The following is a 21,392-nucleotide window of genomic DNA, read 5'->3' on the forward strand; positions in this document are numbered from 1 at the left end:
ACAAAAAACACTTCACTTATATGGGCTATTTTATTCAAATTAATAGAAACAATATAAAAACTTGTAGTACCCTTTAAAAAACTCAAAAATTTAAAACGTGTAGTACATTATTATTAAAAACTTTAAAATTTAAAAGATTCAGTAATAAGAAGTTTTTAATGAAAGGGTACTACAAGTTTTTATGTTGTTTTTATTAATTATTGGACAATTATTCAGCCAGATAGTGCTTGTACTTATTGTGAATAAATAAATAAAAAATAGTCTTTCATCGATTTCGAAGTTGTTCAGTTGCTTTCTGATTCTAGTCTTTTCAAAACAGTTATAATTAAAATTACATTTTGTTTAATTTTATAAAAATCAAATTTTGTTTCGGTTTTTTATATGTTTGGACTTTTTAACATCAAAAGTGAAAAGTGTAAATTTAAAGTATTGTGCTGACTATAACCTTAGTGTCCGGTTTCCCATTAGGGAACTTTGGACTATATACGGCGAGGTGGAACTACCCTTGGGTCTCCCCACCATTCAAAGCCATACGCTAATAATAATAATTAAAATTACAGTCAGTACCTGATTAGCTGTTCTCCACAACTCAAATTTATAATGATATCCACTCATAAATTACAGCATCTTTCATAAATAACTTCAAATATTGCTGATAGATAAGAGTTAATCCTACTTAAGCTACATCTTCATACTGATTTATGTACAACATTTTACGTGCCGGTTGCACAACAGCCGGTTAAATTTTAACCGTGATTAATTTCATGAGAACCAATCAGAGAAGGAGTTTTTGAAAAGACGGCTTCTCTGATTGGTTGTCGTGGAATTTCAACGGTGAATATTCAACCGGCTGTTGTGCAACCAGCACATAAAATATTATACATAAATCAGTATGAAGATGTAGCTTAAGTAGGATTAACTCTTATCTATCAGCAATATTTGAAGCTATTTGTGAAAGATGCTTTAATTGATAAGTTAATCCCATTATAAGATTACTTCATTATGAAGTAATCTTATCCATAAAGTGTCTCTCTATCCAAGTGTCTCCAAACTATCTCTTTCACTCACACAGACACATCGACATTGAATCTTCCAGTTAAATCCATTTCATACACATAAGAAATATTCACGTGTCGAATCATCCACATATGGAAACAATTTCTATGTACAACTCGGAATTATCCTCTTCACCTCACAATGCTTTAGAGCAAGATGCCACTCCTCGACAAAAAGCAAAAATATCTAGTGACATTTCCAGACCTGGGAAGTCGAGTTTATGGAACAAGCAGAAATAATAGGGAAAAACTGCACTACGTGAAACAATACGGCGGAATATACTCACAGAAACACAAAATCGAACACACACAAACACAGAATATCACGGACACACACACACGAACATTACTAGAAAAAAGGATCACATACACAATATCACAGAAAAACAGAAATACAGGAGCACACACATAAACATGTCTGAAAAAAGGACTACAAGCATCTGAATTGAAATGCATGCTATAATCTGAGTGTCATTCACAAGCACATAAAGTGGAAATGTCATCGGTCAGGGGGCGGAAGGGGTTACAGGGGTGAGAGAGAGGAAGGGAGCACTCTCCTTTTCAATTTCATCTGCTAAAGCGGTGCTTCAACCCCTGGTTTATGGCTGATGGAGGAGAGAAAGAGAGAGTGAGTGATCGGGTGGAAAGAACATGGTGAGGGTGCTGGTGGAAGTGTGTGAGTGAGGAAAAAGTTGAAGAGAAATAGGAATTGAATGAGAGAATGAGAGGGACCAAGATTGGAAGAGGGGGTGCTGGTGGAAGTGTGTAGAAGAGAAAAGAGTTGAAGAGACATAGAAATAGAATGAGAGAATGAGAGAGACCAAGAAAAGTGATTGAGTGAGTGTGAGAGAGAACCCCTGGTTTATGGCTGATGGAGGAAAAAGAGAGAGTGTGGGTGAAAGAATCATAGGAAGAGAGGGTGCTGGTGGAAGTGTGTGTGAGAGAGAAAAAGTGACAGAGGTAGAGAAATAAGGAGATAAAGAGAGTATAAGTGAGATAAAAAAGAGATTGTGTGAGTGTGAGAGAGAAAAATTGACAGAGGTAGAGAGAGATAGAATGAGGAAGCAGTTGGAAGAAAAACAGTTGAAGAGAGGGTGTGTGTAAGATAAAAGAAGTGGCAGAGGTGGGAAGAGAAAGAAAGAAAAGAGAGAATGAAAGAGGCAAAGAAGAGATTATGTGAGTGTAAGAGAGAGAAATTGGCAGAGGTAGAGAGGGATAGGAAGACGAAGAGAGATTGATTAATTCATTGATTGATTGAGTACTGTATTTATGTAGATTACAATATATACTGGCTTATACACTTATATACAATAGCTTACAATACAGCAAAATTATAGATGAATTTACATAATATAGACTAAGAAATAATTATTGAACTGCATATGATATGAAAAAGTAATTTGTAATAATCATAACTATAGATAATTATTATATTGTTATGCATCTACATAAATTGGCGGAGCTTTGGACATATCAATGTCCATTCTTCGGAAAGAATATTAAAAATATCCTCCCCACTAACTCTCTACCAAAAAAAATTATTTGCCAGCCTGGGAATCAAACCCGGTACCTCCCAATTGCTAGTCAGGAATGCTTACCAGGAGATTGAGAGAGGAAAGATTGATTGATTGATTGATTAGAATCAATATATAATAATAGTCTAAGAATTATAGGCCTTTATCAAGGGCGGAGATGTGGCTCCAGATCCTCTCTGCCACACAACCCTATACAAACAAATGATTACATTACAATAGAGTAGAATGACTGCCTTTATTTTTGACCTAGGAGGGCGAAGTTAGTGTGCAGTCGGCCCTCTCTTACACTCAACCTCCAATTAGATTAAAATGAGAGAGAGAAAAAGAAGAGAATAGAGAGGTGATGGATTAAAAATTATGGAAAAATAAAAAAGATGAAACGGTGAGTGAAGGAATTGGGTGGATGAGAATAGGTAGCAAGTGAAAAGGGGAGGTGGATGAGAGGAGGAATGAATATGGAGAAATGAGGGTAAGGAAAGGGAGAGAGAAACGTTGGAGGACATGGGAGAAAGGGTGGTTCAATATTACTAGTAGTTAAGAACGAATGTAGAAAAAATGGAGAAGAAGGAAGAAGAACAACAATGATGATCAGGAAGAAGAAAACGAGAAAATCGTTTCTAAGAATGAGATGTAGTAAACCGTAAATAGTGGAAGTAAGATGGGAGCAAATTGTTAGATTAATAATATCATTCACGGAGTATATTTTACTGTATGTATATTTCAGCAATGCATTTTATTTAAGTACAAACATATGACTCCACTCAACCTGTGCATGTGTCAAAATTATTCCCCACATTATGTGATTCCAAAGTTACATAGTGTCGGTTGCACAAAAGCCGGTTAAATTTTAACCGTGATAAATTTCACGAGAATCAATCAGAGAAGGCATTTTTTATAAGACGGGTTCTCCGATTGGTTCTTGTGGAATTAATCACAATTAAAATTTAACCGGCTTTGTGCAACCGGCTCATAGTGTCAAAAACATATCCTAGGTTTTGTTGAGGATTGGAAATAATTAAGAGATCTTCTTATCCTATAGTGTAATCACTTCAATCTCTCACTTTAACTGATTTGAGGGGAGCAGAGAATTTATTCACAAGAAATACTGACAGTTTTAAGTGAATCTCATATACAGGCTCTACCATCAATCCTGAGTACAGAAGCCTCCACAGCTATATCCTCACCAGTGACCTTTCATCGCTAGGGGAGAAAACCCTGACAACAAAATGGCACATTCTAATTCCACCCCCTCTTGAACCCTTGAAACACTCCCTTTCCACTTTAAGGGGGTGAAAGTCCCCCCTCCGCAACAGAACCCTCCTACTGCCACCAACAAGCTAGCGATAAATATTTCGCCGTGTATTATTACGGCTTGATTTGTCGTAGTCGAAAGTTGTCTACCCTCCATTCTCTTTCACCCCCATTGTTTCCACCCTTATCCACACATCACTTTTGTCTTTTTCTTCATCTTCTTCTTCTTTCTCTTCTTACCTTCTCTCTTCCCCTTCTTCTCAATCTCATACCTCTCTCGCTTTTCACCTTACTCCATTGCAAGATGTGATAATACAATATGACATTTGCTTTTTCATATCATATACAGTTCAATAACTATTTTCTTAGTCTATATTATGTAAATTCATCTATAATTTTGCTGTATTGTAAGCTATTGTATATAAGTGTATATAAGTATATAAGTGTATAACATTGTAATCTACATAAATAAAGTACTCAATCAATCAACCTTATTAACAACACAATGCTGATTAATGCACTTTCTGATTAGTTATGGAGGTAAATTGTGATAGTTATCTGTACTGAATTTTATTTATCTGTAGTATTTCCATTCATTAATGCATTCTACTGAAATCATTAATTTTTTCAACTCTTCTGAGCTCCTCACTTTTTTTAAATGTTGAATCACATGAAGATCGTTTTCACTCTCTTTAATTCTAATTATTTCCGTATAATGCTATATGCTCCAGCATAATTATCTTATTTTCAACTATCAGATAACCCGTGCTCCGCAAGGGTCTAATTAAATATTCGACAAACTAAAAACTTGACCGACTGAGATATTGAAGAATTTGAAATAGGCCTATAACCATCCTCGGTAAATTGCATAAAGAGTCTATTTATACAAAATTTCAAGTTTATCAGTTCAGTAGTTCAGACGTGATGATGCGTCATTCGTGAATTTCCTATCCCGTACGTGTATAAGCCAATTTTTTTCTTCATCATAGTGTAATATTTGAAAAAAAATCATTTTCCTACAGATACCTTGAAAAGTGACCATTTGTGCACTGATTGCAGGCCGCAAAGAATCACTTTTCCGCACTAGTGCGCAAAGTGAGTACTTTGCGTACTCCAGATTTGCAACATGGCAACACAAAATAGTTAGTAGGTTATATGGAGCACCAGTGCAGCAAAATCAAAATGAAGTTGGTAACTGTGGTATAGTGTGGTGCACGTTATAGGAATATTGAGGCGGTGGATGACAGCCTTCCCCCCCCCCGTCATTCAAACACACATACATTATTATTCAATTTGACAATAAATTAAGGTTTTTATTGATAATAAGATTACAAAGAAAAACATTTGATGCATTTCTGGAAATTTTACCCATAATTACCCACTTTTCATATTCAATGGTAACTGTAGGGAAAACTTAATGTGAAATACGTGCGCAAAGTTCCTCTGCTGCACTCAACAACCATCCGCCCGAGCCTACGGCTCGGGCGTAAACGTTTCTTACGGTGCAGCAAACTGTCACTTTGCGCACTAGTTGCACAAATAACTATTTCCAAGTTTCTCATAGCATTGTTATTTCAATAATTACTTCCACTATATTGGTGCTAGCCATAGACCTGACAACATAGAATTATGTTACATTAATTTGTTATCACAAATCTTTTTATCGCTCAATTTCAACCTTTCTTCCTCTCCTTCTTTTACTTATCTACATTCTTCTTCATCTTCTTCCGCATCAATCTCTTTTTTCTCATCTTCCTCACTTGTACCTCTCCCTTCTCGTTTTCTTTCTCTTCATACTTTTAACTCTTGCAATGCTGAATCGATCAGAGCAACTACATCTTATCTTCTCCCATCTCAGCAATACCTTCTGATTCTCCACCTTTCTCATTCAATTTATCTCATTCTCTTTCTCTCTAGAGACAAGTCTCCGGAGATAGAGAGACAACGTCCATTCTCGTCTCGCCAATCTCTTGAGACTCGTTCTCTGCGACAAATTCTGGTTCTCTCCTGCTGATTTGTCATTCTTTTTACTTCTTCTTCTTCTTCTTCTTCTTCTTCTTTTTCTTCTTCTCTATCTTCGTCTTCTTCATCCTCAATCCAAGATACCTGCTCTGAGATTCAATCCCGAAAGTACTGTAGTTCAAATCAATGTAAGTGAAAGCAATACACTTTCTGATATCATGAAATAATCCTCTATGTTGTTATCAATTTGAAACTCAATTTGTTATATGATTCTTCATTTTTTACAAAAAGTAAATTATTTATTTATTCATAAATATATTATTTATCTATCTATTCATGTATCTATCTATTTATACATTGATACATACAATATCAAAATAGAATAATAAAATTAGAATAATAAATAAATAAATAAATAAATATCATTCTCAACTATGAGTGATTGGGAAAGGAACAACAGGTTATTCAATAACTTGATATGTAAAACTTGACTCGAATAAAACTCCATTTGAACTGAACTCGAACCTCTACTGCATGAGAAGAAGAATTGTTCAATAATGGAGATGCACCTCAAGTTTTGTTCCACTTACAAAAGAGAATATTTTGAAATTTGTATCAAATAGCTGTTACATTACCAATAACTCAGACACGATTGATTTCTGCAATAGATCCTTACCTGTAACAATACAAATTACTAATCAGTACAGTTATTTCTTGAGACAATCAGTTGAAGAAGAAAAATTGTTCATTGTTGTTGTGTAAAGAACAGTTTTGGAATACTAATAAGATTCTTCTAAGGCTGAGTCGATGTCCTGGATTTAATACTTGAACAACAACTTTATTCGACTATTCATTTCTCTGCTTGACAAGAATGTACTAGTTAATCTTTGAATAGTATACCAAATTTGAAGCTCAACCAATACCGATCTATTATTGTATTCAACTCTATTGTCCTTCGTTAATAATATTTTCTTTTTAATTGTAAGAAATATATCTTGTCCTAAAACACTTCACTCACTTGGGCTACTTTTTAATAAATTAATAAAAACAATATAAAAATCTTGTAGTACCCTTTATTTTTTAAAAACTTTAAAATAGTTCAACAACTAGTTTCGACCCTCACTCAGGTCATTTCCAAGCTGAAATGTCTTTTCAATTACCTTTCAACTTGAAAATGACCTAAGTTAGGGTCGAAACTAGTTGTTGAACTATTTTAAAGTTTTTAGAAAATAAAGGGTACTACAAGATTTTTATATTGTTTTCATCAACTATAACAGTATGACAGTTACTAAAACTATAACAACAGACTATAACAATATTGTTTTACTATTATACACAACGTTCTATGAAGGATTGTGAGTTGCTATTCTAGAAACTTTTCCAATAATTCCACTTTCGAATGAAAAAGACTAAGAAATTGTCAAAAAACCACTGATTTATTGATAATTAGAAAGACCGGTCTCGGTTATTACATCATTGTCAATCTCTGATAAAGAGTTAAACTCTTTTTTGACAATTTCTTAGTCTTTTTCATTCAATATGAATAATTACCACAATATCAACTTCTCAACTACACAAAAAGTGAAAATTCCACTTTCATTTCTTTAGAATCTAATTCCATGTTTTCAAGTCCAATTAAGAGGATAGTGAAGAATCTTCAATAAATATCTGTTTGAAAAATATAAATGGTTTAAAACCGCAACTTAAATTTTATCAAGAGTTTATTTTATCAACAATTTATCAAGAGATAAATATGAAATCATGAATGTGATAATTTTAATATGGCAACTTAGAGATAAATTCGAAATCCTGAATGTGATAGTTTTATTTTAAATGGCAACTTAGAGATAATTTCGAAATCATGAATGTGAGAGTTTTTATAATGATATCCAATATCTCAATTCAGAGGAGATTCTGGAGTATTTAATGTGAGAATCTAGAAACTGGCAATATAATTATTCTCCCTCAGGAGCTCACCTAATCTATCATAGAACTATGAACAAACTCCCCCCATCATCACAAACTATTCCACAGCAAAGTTAGACGTTAAAAACTGTTCGATAGCTTGCAAATTTGCATAGCTTGCAGGAACGAGAAAAAATTAGCACTCCCCAAATTAAATAGCAAAGAGCTATTACTCATCGTTGATTGATGACTGGGTTAAGTCACTTCTTTCCAGCGCTTCACAAATCTCCCCCTGCTTTTAAATTAACGAGAATCCACCCCCTTCCAGGGGTACTATCACCCCCTTTCCCCCCTCAGGGGTCCTTCTTCGACTAAAAAATTACGATGAAGGATTTTCTGGTACAGAAAAATTCAGAAAATCACCCCTGAAACGGTCAAACTCAATTTGACGCCCGTTAAAAATGAGCATAGCCTGGAAATCATTATTCGAACAGAGACCCCACCCACGATCATTTATCTAACCTACTTGTCAAGCAAATATGTTGGATGCTGGTTAATGGTTCACCCTCCAGCTAATTTGAGGCATACGAGCTTGATAGATTAACATGCTAAAGTTTCTGCTTGATATTTGCTAGTGGGTTTGGATTAATGACTATCAGCAGGATTAAAGAGAGGAATGGGATATGTAGTTGAGAGAGAAAATGAGGTCGAAAGAGTCAAAATTATGATAAATCCTATGTCACTGAATAAAGTTTGTAAATAGCAATTATAACTCTCAACAAGAAACTGATAACTTATACCACAAAACATATAATTTACAGTGGGGTGTTCATTTATTCATTGAATTATCTATGGCTAGGCTACTAAGAAATTATTCAATACATAAAACTTCTTAGTTTCATTTGTACTAAATGTTAAAGTATTGAATTTCTCATAGTAATTGATGGATAAACTTAAATTTGATTTGATCCATGATAAGAAAGAAGAATAATATGGTAAATATAGATAATAGGATATGATGGGAGAGAGGAAGAGACAAGGGTAAGGAATATGGAAAAAAATAAAAAATTATGACAATGTTTAGCTAGATAGTGATGGGATGATAAGAGAAGGGAAGTAGTACGATGAAACATGATGGAGTCAGAAAAATGTGCTGAGTAAAGATAAAAATGAAAAGAGAGAGGGTAAATGTAGGATAAAACCTGAACTGGGTTGAAACCTCATTAGATGACAATTACATCTAGTATAATGAGGGGGGTTTGTGCATTTTGGTGGTAGGATTTTTGTAATTATAGATAGTAGATAATGATATGATGGATGAGAAAATATGCAAGCTATGCAGCTTTCAACTTTTAGTTGGGACATGGTATAAAAAAGTGGCCATCCTACTTTGTTGATATCTCTTAAGTGACATGGGAAAATGAGGGATCATCATTTTTTTCTAAATGAGTAAGTAGTATATAATTCTGAGAAATTCTTTATTTTAAATTTGTAAGTTTTTACATAATAGGCCTATTATTGACGGTTTAACACAGTTGCAATGTGAGAAGAGAAAAAATCTATAAACTCTTTTATTTGGATACTATTTTAGTATTCAGGCAATGCGAATTATGATAGAATTCACTCATAAGAAGATTATTGAGAAGCAATATTCAATTCCAACTACCCTAGTGAAACCATCTGCATGATCCTCCAAATCAACATCGAAATTAAATATAATTTTATAACATGTATATAAATATTAGAACATGTTTCGAACCACATCAAAAACATGTGTTGATATAAGCATATGCACATCGTTTTTTCGTTAGTAATAATATTTCTCTGTTCAAAATATGTCTGCAAAACCTAAAAATTTTAGTTTGATTTCGAAATGTTTCGTAAATTAGTTCTACTGTCTTCTGGAGTGTCAATCGTGTCAAAAATTGTGATCTTTAAATTATCTGTAATCAATTATGTTTTGAAAAATTTGTTTCATGTGATAAAGTTGAGTAGTAAGTGTTTTGGAGCAGTTACCATACAAAACTAGTTTAGAACTTTTTAATCGTCAACCAAAACATACAAGATTTTCATGAGGTTCAAAGCAACATCATAGTGAATATAAGAAAGGATCTGTGAATGTGTTGGTCGGTAATTAAAATCATCAGCAATAGTGGAATGAATAAACAAATTAATTGAAAGTAAATAATGACTTGATTGGAAAATTATATCTGTTTTAAAAACTAGAAATCATGGAATATTTGTGAAGTGTTATTATATTACTCACTTGGAAAACAAGGATAGCTTAATAAAGTGAGTATTTTCACAAAATTATAATGGATCCAAGCATGTGAATGATAACTAATGAAGGAATTTCTATGGAAAAATAGAGTAGTGGAGAAGATAGCTGATTCTAAAACATTTCACATATTCATTTTGCCTGGAAATAATAGAGAAAATTATCGCATCATAAATCTAATACTGTAGAAGCAAAAATTAAAAAGACCTACTGAAATCAAATTAGAACTAGAAATTACGGTATTCCAGTAATTGACAAAATTATACAAAGTTGTAACTCCGCAGAAAATGTTACATACTTCCTGTTCATTCGAAGAGATTTCCAAGAAAATAATGTAGAATTCTGTCTCATCAACTTTTCATTGAAAATAAAATATTATTGTAAGTCTAAAACAAGCCTCACAATGCTTTCAACACTCCTCCGGAATGTACGCACTCTCCAACCTTACACCCTCAACCTCACCGCCTCTTTGCTCCCAAAACGCAGCCATTCATCAGGAGGAAACCCATCACCAAGGTTACAAGAGGTCGGCATCCTTGAGAAACCACTTGAAGGTCAACTGTACCAAACGGGACAATGCGTCTTCAACAAGGCACTCGCCTACCGCGGAGTAGTCATCATGTCTTGGAAAGCAAATGTCGTCGACAGCAGTCATACGTCAGGATTGAAAACTGTGGATTACTACCAAGTACTGCTGGACCAACGGGATGTCTTGAATGATAGGTTGATAGAGGCCACGCCCAAAGAGCCCTGGCCCAGGGGACGATTCCTATTGGCTGGTATTGATCACGTGTGTCACGATGAATTGTTGCCTTATACACCGTCGGGTGGGTTTCTGCCCATCGTTAATGTGAATGCGAGGAGGTTGTTCAAACGGAATGAGAATGATCGGGCTAGGCTGATTCCAAAGGTTAGTTTATACAATTTTCATCATATTTATGCATATAAGTAATCTATTAGGTACTGTCTTTTCTCTCCAGGGCTACATTTTAATATGAATAAAAATTTAAATCTAAGTACCCTTCTTAAAATTATTTAGTCACTAAATAATTTGAAAAATGATACTCAGATTTATCTTTTTATTTATATGTAATCTATTATGCTACTTATGTTTAAAGACAAGAATTTCTCTAAGTAAAACCATAGAGAAACAATAGTGTGATAAGTACATATCCCATGGTATAGGGCGTTTATGTCGCAACTAATACTGTTTTCTCAAGCCGATAGTCCACGTAGTTCCTTCCCGTGAAGCTGTGTGACGCTGTTAGTCTCTCATATTATGCCGTTCATTCATTCTCGCCCCAACAAAACAGTAAAAATCGATAATAATCGACAGTAATCGCCTTGAGTTAACATTGAAAGCTATGACATAAACGCCCTATACCATGGGATATCTACTTATGCTATTGTTTCTCTATGGTAAAACGTATATGTATTCGATAACCTGTTATATTAACTACTGTGTAACGGAATTGGTTATGTGAATGATGTCATTGATGGAAACTTGATTTGATTTGATTTATCATCCATAATTATATTCTTTCAATGAAGCTATCAGTATTTAAAGAAATTAGCGTTGCAACAAGCTTTTAATCACTTCAATAAATTATTCCCATCTTCAGTCTGAAAATTCAAATTCGAATACAAGGGTATTCTTAGTTTGAATATTCCTCATGTATTTTTGAGGCAGCCTTGAACGACTGGCCCGTACTGTTGAATTTGTGCTTTAACTGATAAAGCTTTGATAACACTTCTCAAGCAGATCCCCACATATCAGAAACAGTGTACGTTGAATTGGTGTTACATGGTATGGTATTTATCATTGGTATACCAGAGTCGTATAGTAGTATGGTAGGCTACATCTGAAAAGTTATAATAGTGGCTAGCCTGATATGAATGTCAAATTTATGAGCCGCTTTAATTATCAATTTTAATATGTCATTCAGTATTGGATTGAAACACATATTTTGTTTCCTTCTTCATCCATCACCCTCTCTCCGGAGTTGTGTGGCAGAGAGGACCTGGTGTTCTAATAAAGGCAAATAATCAATTAATCAATCTTTTTCGCCCTCATTACTTGTAATAATTCAAAGTGTGATAAATAAAGACACTATCCATCTCTCTCTGACATCCTAAATTCTCGTTCACTTCCTCTCTCTCTGTGCAGGCGGCACTGACAGACTGGCGCACTCAACACTTGCCGTGGCTGACGAGCGGTCAGGTGAACATGGAGACAACCCGTGAGGCACTGAGGGTGACAGCCACCTGCTTCTACACGGGCCGACACCGCCTCGTTCACCGTTGGCGGTGTTCGCTACGAGTTGACAACATTTCACCTGATGACTCCTATCTCCTACAGGGTACTAGCACAGAATCAACTATATTTTATATGTTATTAACAATCTATACTGTTTAGTAGCATAGAATAAACAATCATAGATCGAGTCAGTTGTCTGGTTACCACACCTATTTTTTGAAGATTTTATATATCTTCAATTTTAATATGAAAATCTTGAAGTACTCTTTATTTTTTAAAAACTTTAAAATAGTTCAACAACTAGTTTCGACCCTAACTTGGGTCATTTTCAAGTTCAACTTCGACCTAAGATAGGGTCAAAACTAGTTGTTAAACTATTTTAAAGTTTTTTAAAAATAAAGGGTACATCAAGATTTTTATATTGTTTTTATCATTTTTTTTAAATGAGTGGAGTGTTTTTATCTTCAATTTTATACACAGGTTTTTGAAGCGTAATAAATTTATCATACAGTTACAATGTAGCACTTAAACTCATGGATTGTTTCAATTATTGAAAAAGATATATTCTCTGAGCATGAAATATAATTGATTATCCTATACAAGATTATTCTAAACATTTGATATTCCATAAAAAATAACAGTATCAGCTATCCTCTATATAAGGCAGTGGCAAGGCATAGAATCGGAAACGCTGTTCTCCTATCTTTCTCCACTATCATTATAACGTAGATCTCACTATAGTTATTTTTCGCATCATGAAAATTTATGAAACGTGAAACGTTATGAATGATTATGAAACGTTATCGTTTCATATCATGAAATCAGTGTGTTAAACAACATAATTTGGATATTTTGAAATTGATTATAACGAAGATTAGTCTATTTTGAATGTGTAATATAAATTTGAAGGGGAATATTTTTGGAAAAATACATCAATCTCAAGTTTGATAGTGTTCAAAGCGTTAAAAATATACTCGTAGTTTTCAACAAACATGAATTGTCTTATCAAATTATTATTATGATTTGGAAACATGAAAGCAGAGTACAGTAAAATAATATAGCAGAATTAGAGGATTTAGTAAGAATAATCAAAATGACGTAGATTCCTTGTTGATGAATTAAGCTATCAAACAGTATGATAAAGATGCAATGATTTCTGTGAATGTAACAAATATTTTAGATATAGCTAGGAATTACATTATGTGAAATACATCAAATTCATAATGCATACACAGAAAAAGAACATGAATATCCTGTAGGATGTTCTCATAGTGGAGGTTTTTTGCTCAAATTCTGATCTTTTTTCAAAACGTACTTGATTTATTAAATTATTTAGAATTACATTGTGCCGTTCCTACATTATCATCAGGTCAAAACAGGAATAATAGACAGTAGTCGACATTAATTTGGAGCATAAACGATATATACCATGCTTATTACAACCTATTTTCTTATTGTATATTTTATCTATGATCTTGCTCATTGACTGGTCTGATTGAAAAATGAAACCAACAGTTTTAAATGACTGCTATTATTTTACAGATCATACATCATTATTGATCAGACTGATCATATAGATGAATGAGCTGTTCTGTTACAATGTAAACAATCAAATTAATTTTTGAAGTATTGAATAATAATGTAATGATAATCCTCAATCCATTCAGTTTGATTGTGCATTATAACTCTTACTAGTTACTAATTAGAAGTATTAATGCTATTGTTGTTCAATTTATTATTTTTCAGTAGGTAATGTTCTTTATTTGAATTGATTGTGGTGAACTGCATTTGTATTGTATAGTTAAATGTTTGTACCTACTTTGTGGAAATTAATTTGAATTCAATTTGATTTGATTTTCACTGTATGATAATTATTTCAAATATAAAATGAAAGCTATATGATCCATATTTGACTTGATTTGATTTAACAGGTCACGAATGGGACGTATTCTCGCCGTCAGGCCGCCGCCACGTGGTGAAAGGCGTAAACCTGCCCGGCAACCGAACAGTGTTGTCGCCCGAGGCACGCGCCGTCCAACACACGTTCTATCTAGATATCACGGCGCCCTTGGCGCTCACCTGGGGTTTCTTTATCGTCAGCAAACAGCCACACACAGAGATGTTCCGCTGCAAGATCCCCGCCTTCCCGCTAGAGAGTGTGCTCAGGTCCGCAGTCGTCGACGATTTGGTCAAGAATACGTGAGCTTAATGCGTGAAACGTGGATGATTTGAACTTATGAGGTGGAAAATTGAGAAATTAAGTAGTAAAATTATACAAATTTTGCTGTGGTTGATGATTTGGTCAATAATACTCGAAGTCTATGTTTCTAAATAAGTGATTTGGTTTCACTGAGGAGGAATATTCAGAAAATTAGTAGAAAAAATGGTAAAAATTCACTGTCGTTTCTAATATGTAATTTGGTCTCATTCGAGGGGGAATATTGAGATGATTAGTTGGAAGATTACAAAAACTTTGTTGCGGTTGATGATTTGGAGTTGAATACTAGAAATCTTTTTGTGTTTGTTGAGAGTAATTTGGACATTTTTATGTGAACATTTTAAAAATGAATCAGTTGAATTACATGAAATCAGTGTGTTAAACAACATAATTTGGATATTTTGAAATTGATTATAACTAAGATTTGTCAATTTTGAATGTGTAATATAAATTTTAAGGGGAATATTTTTTGGAAAAATACATCAATTTCAAGTCTGATAGTGTTCAAAACGTTAAAAATATACTCGTAGTTGTTAACAAACATGAATTGTCTTATCAAATTATTATTATTATTTGGAAACATGGAAGCAGAGTACAGTAAAATAATATAGCAGAATTAGAGGATTTAGTAAGAATAATCAAAATGACGTAAATTCCTTGTTGATGAATTCAGCTATCAAACAGTATGATAAAGATGTAATGATTTCTGTGAATGTAACAAATAATTTAGATATAGCTGGGATTAATATTATGTGCAATACGTCAAATTCATAATGCATACATAGAAATAGAACATGAATATCATGTAGGATGTTCTCATAGTGGAGGTTTCTTGCTCAAATTTTGGTTATTTTTTTTCAAAAAATACTTGATTTATTAAATTATTCAGAATTACACAACTTACAGAAAAGTACCACAGGCTTATAAGCCCAAAACGGTTCCGATTCTGATTTATACAGCAGTCCAAATTAATGTGGCTAGGTTATATTTTCAATATTTTTTGAGATATTAATATAATGATGTACCTTGTAGAGTAATAGAGTGTGATAGAGGTGGGTAATATATTATAGATTATATTGCAATAATTATAGGTAGTAATATTGTAATAGTAATATTAATATTACTTAGGTAGTAATTATTATTAGGTAGGTAGGTATATTAGGTAGTAATATTAATAATAGGTAATATTGGAAAATTATAAATTCAAAACGATATTCAAAGTAAATCATAATACCGTATCACAGAAATCAATGACTCACTTTGAACACAAAAACGTGGAATTCTTCATTTGGAAAAATGTATTAATCAATCTATTGCTTACTTCAATCCTCGCACAACAATAATATCCATAATCATAATTTCATTCCCCAAAACACGAATCATAAAAAAATAATTATGCAACATACCAAAAGTAATTCTGGAGTAATTCACAACAAACTGAAAAAAGCGAGTAATTCTCTGCCTGTGGTCTGTCCCTCTAAAAACACATATAAGTACGCACCAGTTGGAATGTGGACAGAACACATATTTAGGCTCCCATGGCATGAAACGCATCCGCTGCTGTCACAATCCTACGCAGAAATTCACTTCAGACTGTCAGAATTCCTCGTGAATATCATTAACGCTTCGCATTTGAAGAATGATGCCAGGCTAAGTGAATATAGCATCAAAATTCTGACTAAATACAGCACAAAACCACAGAAAATAGCGACCAGTTTTTGTGGCAATGTACTGTGTTTAACATAATGAACTTTTGAGGATAAATACAGTATTCCACTGTACTGTATTCAACATAATGAACTTTTGAGGCTAAATACAGTATTCCACCGTACTGTATTTAACGAAATGACCTACAAAGACTAAATACAGTACATTTCCGCGCGAAATTCCATTGTTCTGTGGCGGTGTACAGTGTGAACTGGTGTTAAAAGCAGTACAGGCCACAAACAGTGGAAATTTGGCGAGTTTTGCCAGTCGAGTACCACTCCAGTCTGTTATCATGCACGGCAGCCTGCATTGAATGCTCCGAATATTGTAATTCGGTTACCACAGACATTCTGAGTGGAATTCCCTTTTTCCAGCACTTACTGGACTGTTACCGTCCTCTTCGATTCTATATCTTCATCCCATTTTATCTCCCTCACCACCTATTTCGCTACTGTCCACCACGAGTATTCAAATCTTGACTTCATTACATTTTCTCCGTTAAAATAGAAACGACTTGGCAAATATTCCCTCTATCACCTTTTGTTATTAACATATGATCATCTATAATGAGACGAGGCTAGGGCCCGGTTGCACAAAAACCTATCAAGTTTTAATCATGATTGAATACCACAAAAACCGATCATTGAAGGCTATTTTGAGAAGATGGCTTCTCTGATTGATTCTTGTTGTATTTAATCATGATTCAAATTCAACAGCCTCTTGTGCATCTGAGCCTTGGAATTATCACAGACATACCGGGTGAGCATAATTATTGAACACATTTCATAGGTGAATAAAAAAATAACAAATGAGTGTACTTACATGAATATTGATTTATTGAAAAGCCAATTTCAAATAGTTTATTTAGAACACATGAAAAGTTCAACAAATTTCTACATGAGCACCTTTTGTTGCACGTAAAATATCTAGACGATATTCAATTTCACGCCATACATTGTCGATTATTTCTGGAGTGATGTCCTGAATTACGGCTACAATTCTTCGTTTTAGTTCGTCAATATTACGTAGCTCCGTTGCATACACCTTATTTTTGACAAATCCCCAAAGGAAGAAATCGGGTGGTGTAATATCAGGGGATCGAGGAGGCCAGGAAATCGGTCCATCGCGGCCAATCCAACGTTCAGGAAATTGTTCATCCAGGTAATTTCGAACATGTAGACCCTAATGTGGAGGTGCCCCATCTTGTTGGTAGTAAACATTTGGCTGTCGATATTCGATTTGTGGTACTGCATACTCTTGTAGCATGTCAAGATACGAAGCAATAGTCACAGTAGGCTCGGCGAAAAAGAACGGGCCGATAACGCCATATGCAGCCAACGCACACCAAACATTAACCTTGGGGCTATCACGTTCAACCTCTTGAACAACATGAGGGTTTTCGCTACCCCAAATCCGACAATTATGACGGTTAACAACACCGTTGACATGGGAGGTAGCTTCGTCAGAGAAGATAACCTTTCTTAAAAAATCATTATCTTCTTCAACTTTGTTCAGAATTTCGACAGCGAGATTGTACCGGCGTGGTTTATCGTCTTCTTTAATGTTATGCAACAATTGAATTTTGTACGCATGCAATTTTAGGCGTTTGTGTAGCACTTTCACAATTTTCGACTGCGGTATGCCAAGTTCTAAACTCGCACGACGAGTCGATTTAATTGGGCTTCTCAGAAATGCTTCCCTTACTCGATCGACTACTTCCTCGGATACAGTAGGCCTGCCAGCACCTTTCATGTGCAAAACATTTCCTGTGTCTTTAAATTGTTGATACCAACGTTTAATGGAGTTGTTAGAAGGAGGATCACGGCCATACTCTAAACGAAAACGTCTTTGAACAGTAATAACCGATTTGCTTTCGTGAAACCACAGAACGCACATAGCTTTCTCCTGCACGGTAGCCATTGCTCAACTGAGGCTCTGTCACCCCCACCATTGAGCCGACTGTGTTTCGATGAAGGTCATCACAAATTATAGCAGGTACACCAACGTTTGCCACAAAAATAGGCGCGCTACTATTATTTAATATTTTTTATTCACCTATGAAATGTGTTCAATAATTTATGCTCACCCGGTATATTGATTATTATAAAATTTCGAGAAACTAGTTTCGGTCGGTTCATCATGCGGTAGGAAAATGACTATTTTGAGAAGATAGCTTCTCCGATTGAGTCTTGTGGCATTCAATCATTATTAAAATTCAAGAGCCTCTTGTGCGATAAAACCTCGTAATTAACACAACCAAAGATGTATTGAAGCATTTCGAGAAACTAATTTCGATCGGTACATCATTATCATCTCTAGTAAACTGAAATCTTAAGAGCCGAGGAGCAGAATATTATTGTATGAATGAAGCCCTATGATTGGTCATTCATTGACGTATCAAGGTTAAGCTCTGTCATTGGCCTAGACAAGACACGCCTACAGTGGGCGGAACATGTGAATTACAGGCATGAAACGACGTGAAACATTGCAACAACAAATGACAGAATTATAAACAACTACAGAATTATATCAATTACAGAATAAGAGTGAGAATGAATAATTTACAATATCGATAAAGGCAACCAAGCAGACACTTCAGATGGTAGTGAACTGGTATCAAGGTCAAACTTACATTTATTTTGTCACATGTCACATTGATGGTAATTTAGAAAACTAGACGAGCATCATACTTCTATAAGATTTTAAAGTTTTTTCAGTCAAATAAGCTCAAGTTCTTCTCTGAATGAATAATAAGTGAAATTCATAACTTTATTGGAGGAATATAAGAAGTAATCTGGAATGAAAGCTATTCAATGTAGTTGAATGTGTAGTTCAATGTTCGAACATATTATAAAATCTCGGACTCTATCGTCTATCGACATATTATCCTAATCTCTCATCTTTATCGTAATAGAAATCTACAACTAGATCAACAGATCATACATAATAGATTCGGTTTCCAAGCACAGAACTTCACTCTGTCATCATAAACCTGGAAACTTCCAACTCCATTCAAACCCATCGATGATCAGAAAAGCGATATCCAGTCCACACAAACATCATTCACAAACACTGACGGACGAATCTAAGCACAAAACAACTTTTCAAAGCTTTTCGCCGATAAAATCAGTTGAACCCGGGTTTGTCCTGCTAACAAGCTCTTCCAGGTTCCCAAATAGACCCCTTCCCTCTCAAAAACCCTTTAAACAAAACCTCTGCCCTGAAAAAACCCGTTTATTTGCTCGCCAACGATCGTTCCCTCTGAAAATCTCGATTGTTCTAGACTATCGATTATTCAAATCCGCTCGTTTTGTGTTCGTTCATTCATTATTTGTGATCACAGTCGATTGTTCTAGATATAGTCGATTATTCGAAATCGATATTACGGTTATCGTTTGAGAAGGGTTGGCTGTTCTTGTAATAACAAGCCCATATTGGTTCAATGGTTCAATGCTGTTTTGAAATGGCAATAAATGCAATGGTTTATGTAGTGGGGTATTACTTTGTGCAGGGATATGGTTGTCGGGATGGATGAAATGAGGATGTGATACAAGGATTGGAAAATAATTTTGGAGAGGGAGGGAAATTATGGTATGAAGATAACATAGAAGTTCGAAAAGTGTGTTTGAGTGAGGAGGAAGTGTGTATGAGAGAGGAAAAAGAGAAAAAAGTGGAAAAGAAAAAAATTTGTAGAATGTGAAAATTTGTTGGAAAGGAATGGAACAGGATATAGGGGATGAAGAGGAAAATGGGAAAGAAGGATAGATTGATCCTGAAGTTGATAGGAATCACATTTAGATATCCAGAAGGTGGAATATCAATGGTGAATGAAATGTAAAAAAAAAAGAAATCGAAAAAAATATATATATTTTTTATATTAACAAATGAGGAAAAACCTCGTAATTAACACAACCAAAGATTTAGTAAAACATTCCGAGAAACTAGTTTCAGTCGGTACATCATTATGAATCTCTGGTAAACTGAAAGCTTAAAAGCCGAGGAGCAGAATATTATTGTATGAATGAGGCCCTGTGATTGGTCTTTGATTGACCTATCAAGGTTAAGCTCTGTCATTGGCCGAGACAAGACACGCCTACAGTGGGCGGAACATGGAAATTACAGGCATTAAACGACGTGAAACATTGCAACAACAAATGAAAGAATCATAATCAACTAGAAATATCAATTACAGAATAAGATTGAGAATGAATAATTTACAATATCGATAAAGGCAACCAAGCAGACACTTCAGATGATAGTGAACTGGTATCAAGGTCAAACTTACATTTATTTTGTCACATTGATGGTAATTTAGAAAACTAGACGAGCATTATACTTCTATAAGATTTTAAAGTTTTTTCAGTCAAATAAGCTCAAGTTCTTCTCTGAATGAATAATAAGTGAAATTCATAACTTTATTGGAGGAATATAAGAAGTAATCTGGAATGAAAGCTATTCAATGTAGTTGAATGTGTAGTTCAATGTTTGAACATATTATAAAATCTCGGACTCTATCGTCTATCGACATATTATCCTAATCTCTCATCTTTATCGTAATAGAAATCTACAACTAAATCAACAGATCATACAAATAATAGATTCGGTCCCCAAGCACAGAACTTCACTCTCTCATCATAAACCTGGAAACTTCCAACTCCATTCAAACCCATTGATGATCAGAAAAGCGATATCTAGTCCACACAAACATCATTCACAAACACTGACGGACGAATCTAAGCACAAAACAACTTTTCAAAGCTTTTCGCCGATAAAATCAGTTGAACCCGGGTTTGTCCTGCTAACAAGCTCTTCTAGGTACCCAAATAGCCCCCTTTCCTCTCAAAAACCCTTTAAACAAAACCTCTGCCCTGAAAAAACCCCGTTTATTTGCTCGCCAACGATCGTTCCCTCTGAAAATCTCGATTGTTCTAGACTATCGATTATTCAAATCCGCTCGTTTTGTGTTCGTTCATTCATTATTTGTGATCACAGTCGATTGTTCTAGATATAGTCGATTATTCGAAATCGATATTACGGTTATCGTTTGAGAAGGGTTGGCTGTTCTTGTAATAACAAGCCCATATTGGTTCAATGGTTCAATGCTGTTTTGAAATGGCAATAAATGCAATGGTTTATGTAGTGGGGTATTACTTTGTGCAGGGATATGGTTGTCGGGATGGATGAAATGAGGATGTGATACAAGGATTGGAAAATAATTTTGGAG

General features: G+C 34.5%; 1 protein-coding gene across 1 annotated transcript; it reads left to right on the forward strand.

Annotated features, from left to right (window-relative positions):
- The first annotated feature begins 9,474 nt into the window (after window positions 1–9,474).
- Window positions 9,475–14,808, forward strand: LOC111057162 (polymerase delta-interacting protein 2-like). The gene is made up of 3 exons (XM_022344605.2): window positions 9,475–10,896; window positions 12,154–12,346; window positions 14,175–14,808. The coding sequence occupies exons 1-3, from the start codon at window positions 10,390–10,392 to the stop codon at window positions 14,444–14,446; spliced, it is 972 nt and encodes a 323-aa protein (XP_022200297.2). The 5' UTR covers window positions 9,475–10,389; the 3' UTR covers window positions 14,447–14,808.
- Window positions 14,809–21,392: the final 6,584 nt, after the last annotated feature.

This window comes from Nilaparvata lugens, chromosome 10 (genome assembly GCF_014356525.2).
Source record: "Nilaparvata lugens isolate BPH chromosome 10, ASM1435652v1, whole genome shotgun sequence".
NCBI classification, from domain to species: domain Eukaryota; kingdom Metazoa; phylum Arthropoda; class Insecta; order Hemiptera; family Delphacidae; genus Nilaparvata; species Nilaparvata lugens.

Coding starts and splice junctions, on each gene's coding strand:
- LOC111057162 (XM_022344605.2), top strand. CDS start 10,390: ATGCTTTCAACACTCCTCCGGAATGTACGCACTCTCCAACCTTACACC. Junction 10,897..12,153: donor GGGCTAGGCTGATTCCAAAG/GTTAGTTTATAC, acceptor CTCTCTGTGCAG/GCGGCACTGACAGACTGGCG. Junction 12,347..14,174: donor TGACTCCTATCTCCTACAGG/GTACTAGCACAG, acceptor TTGATTTAACAG/GTCACGAATGGGACGTATTC.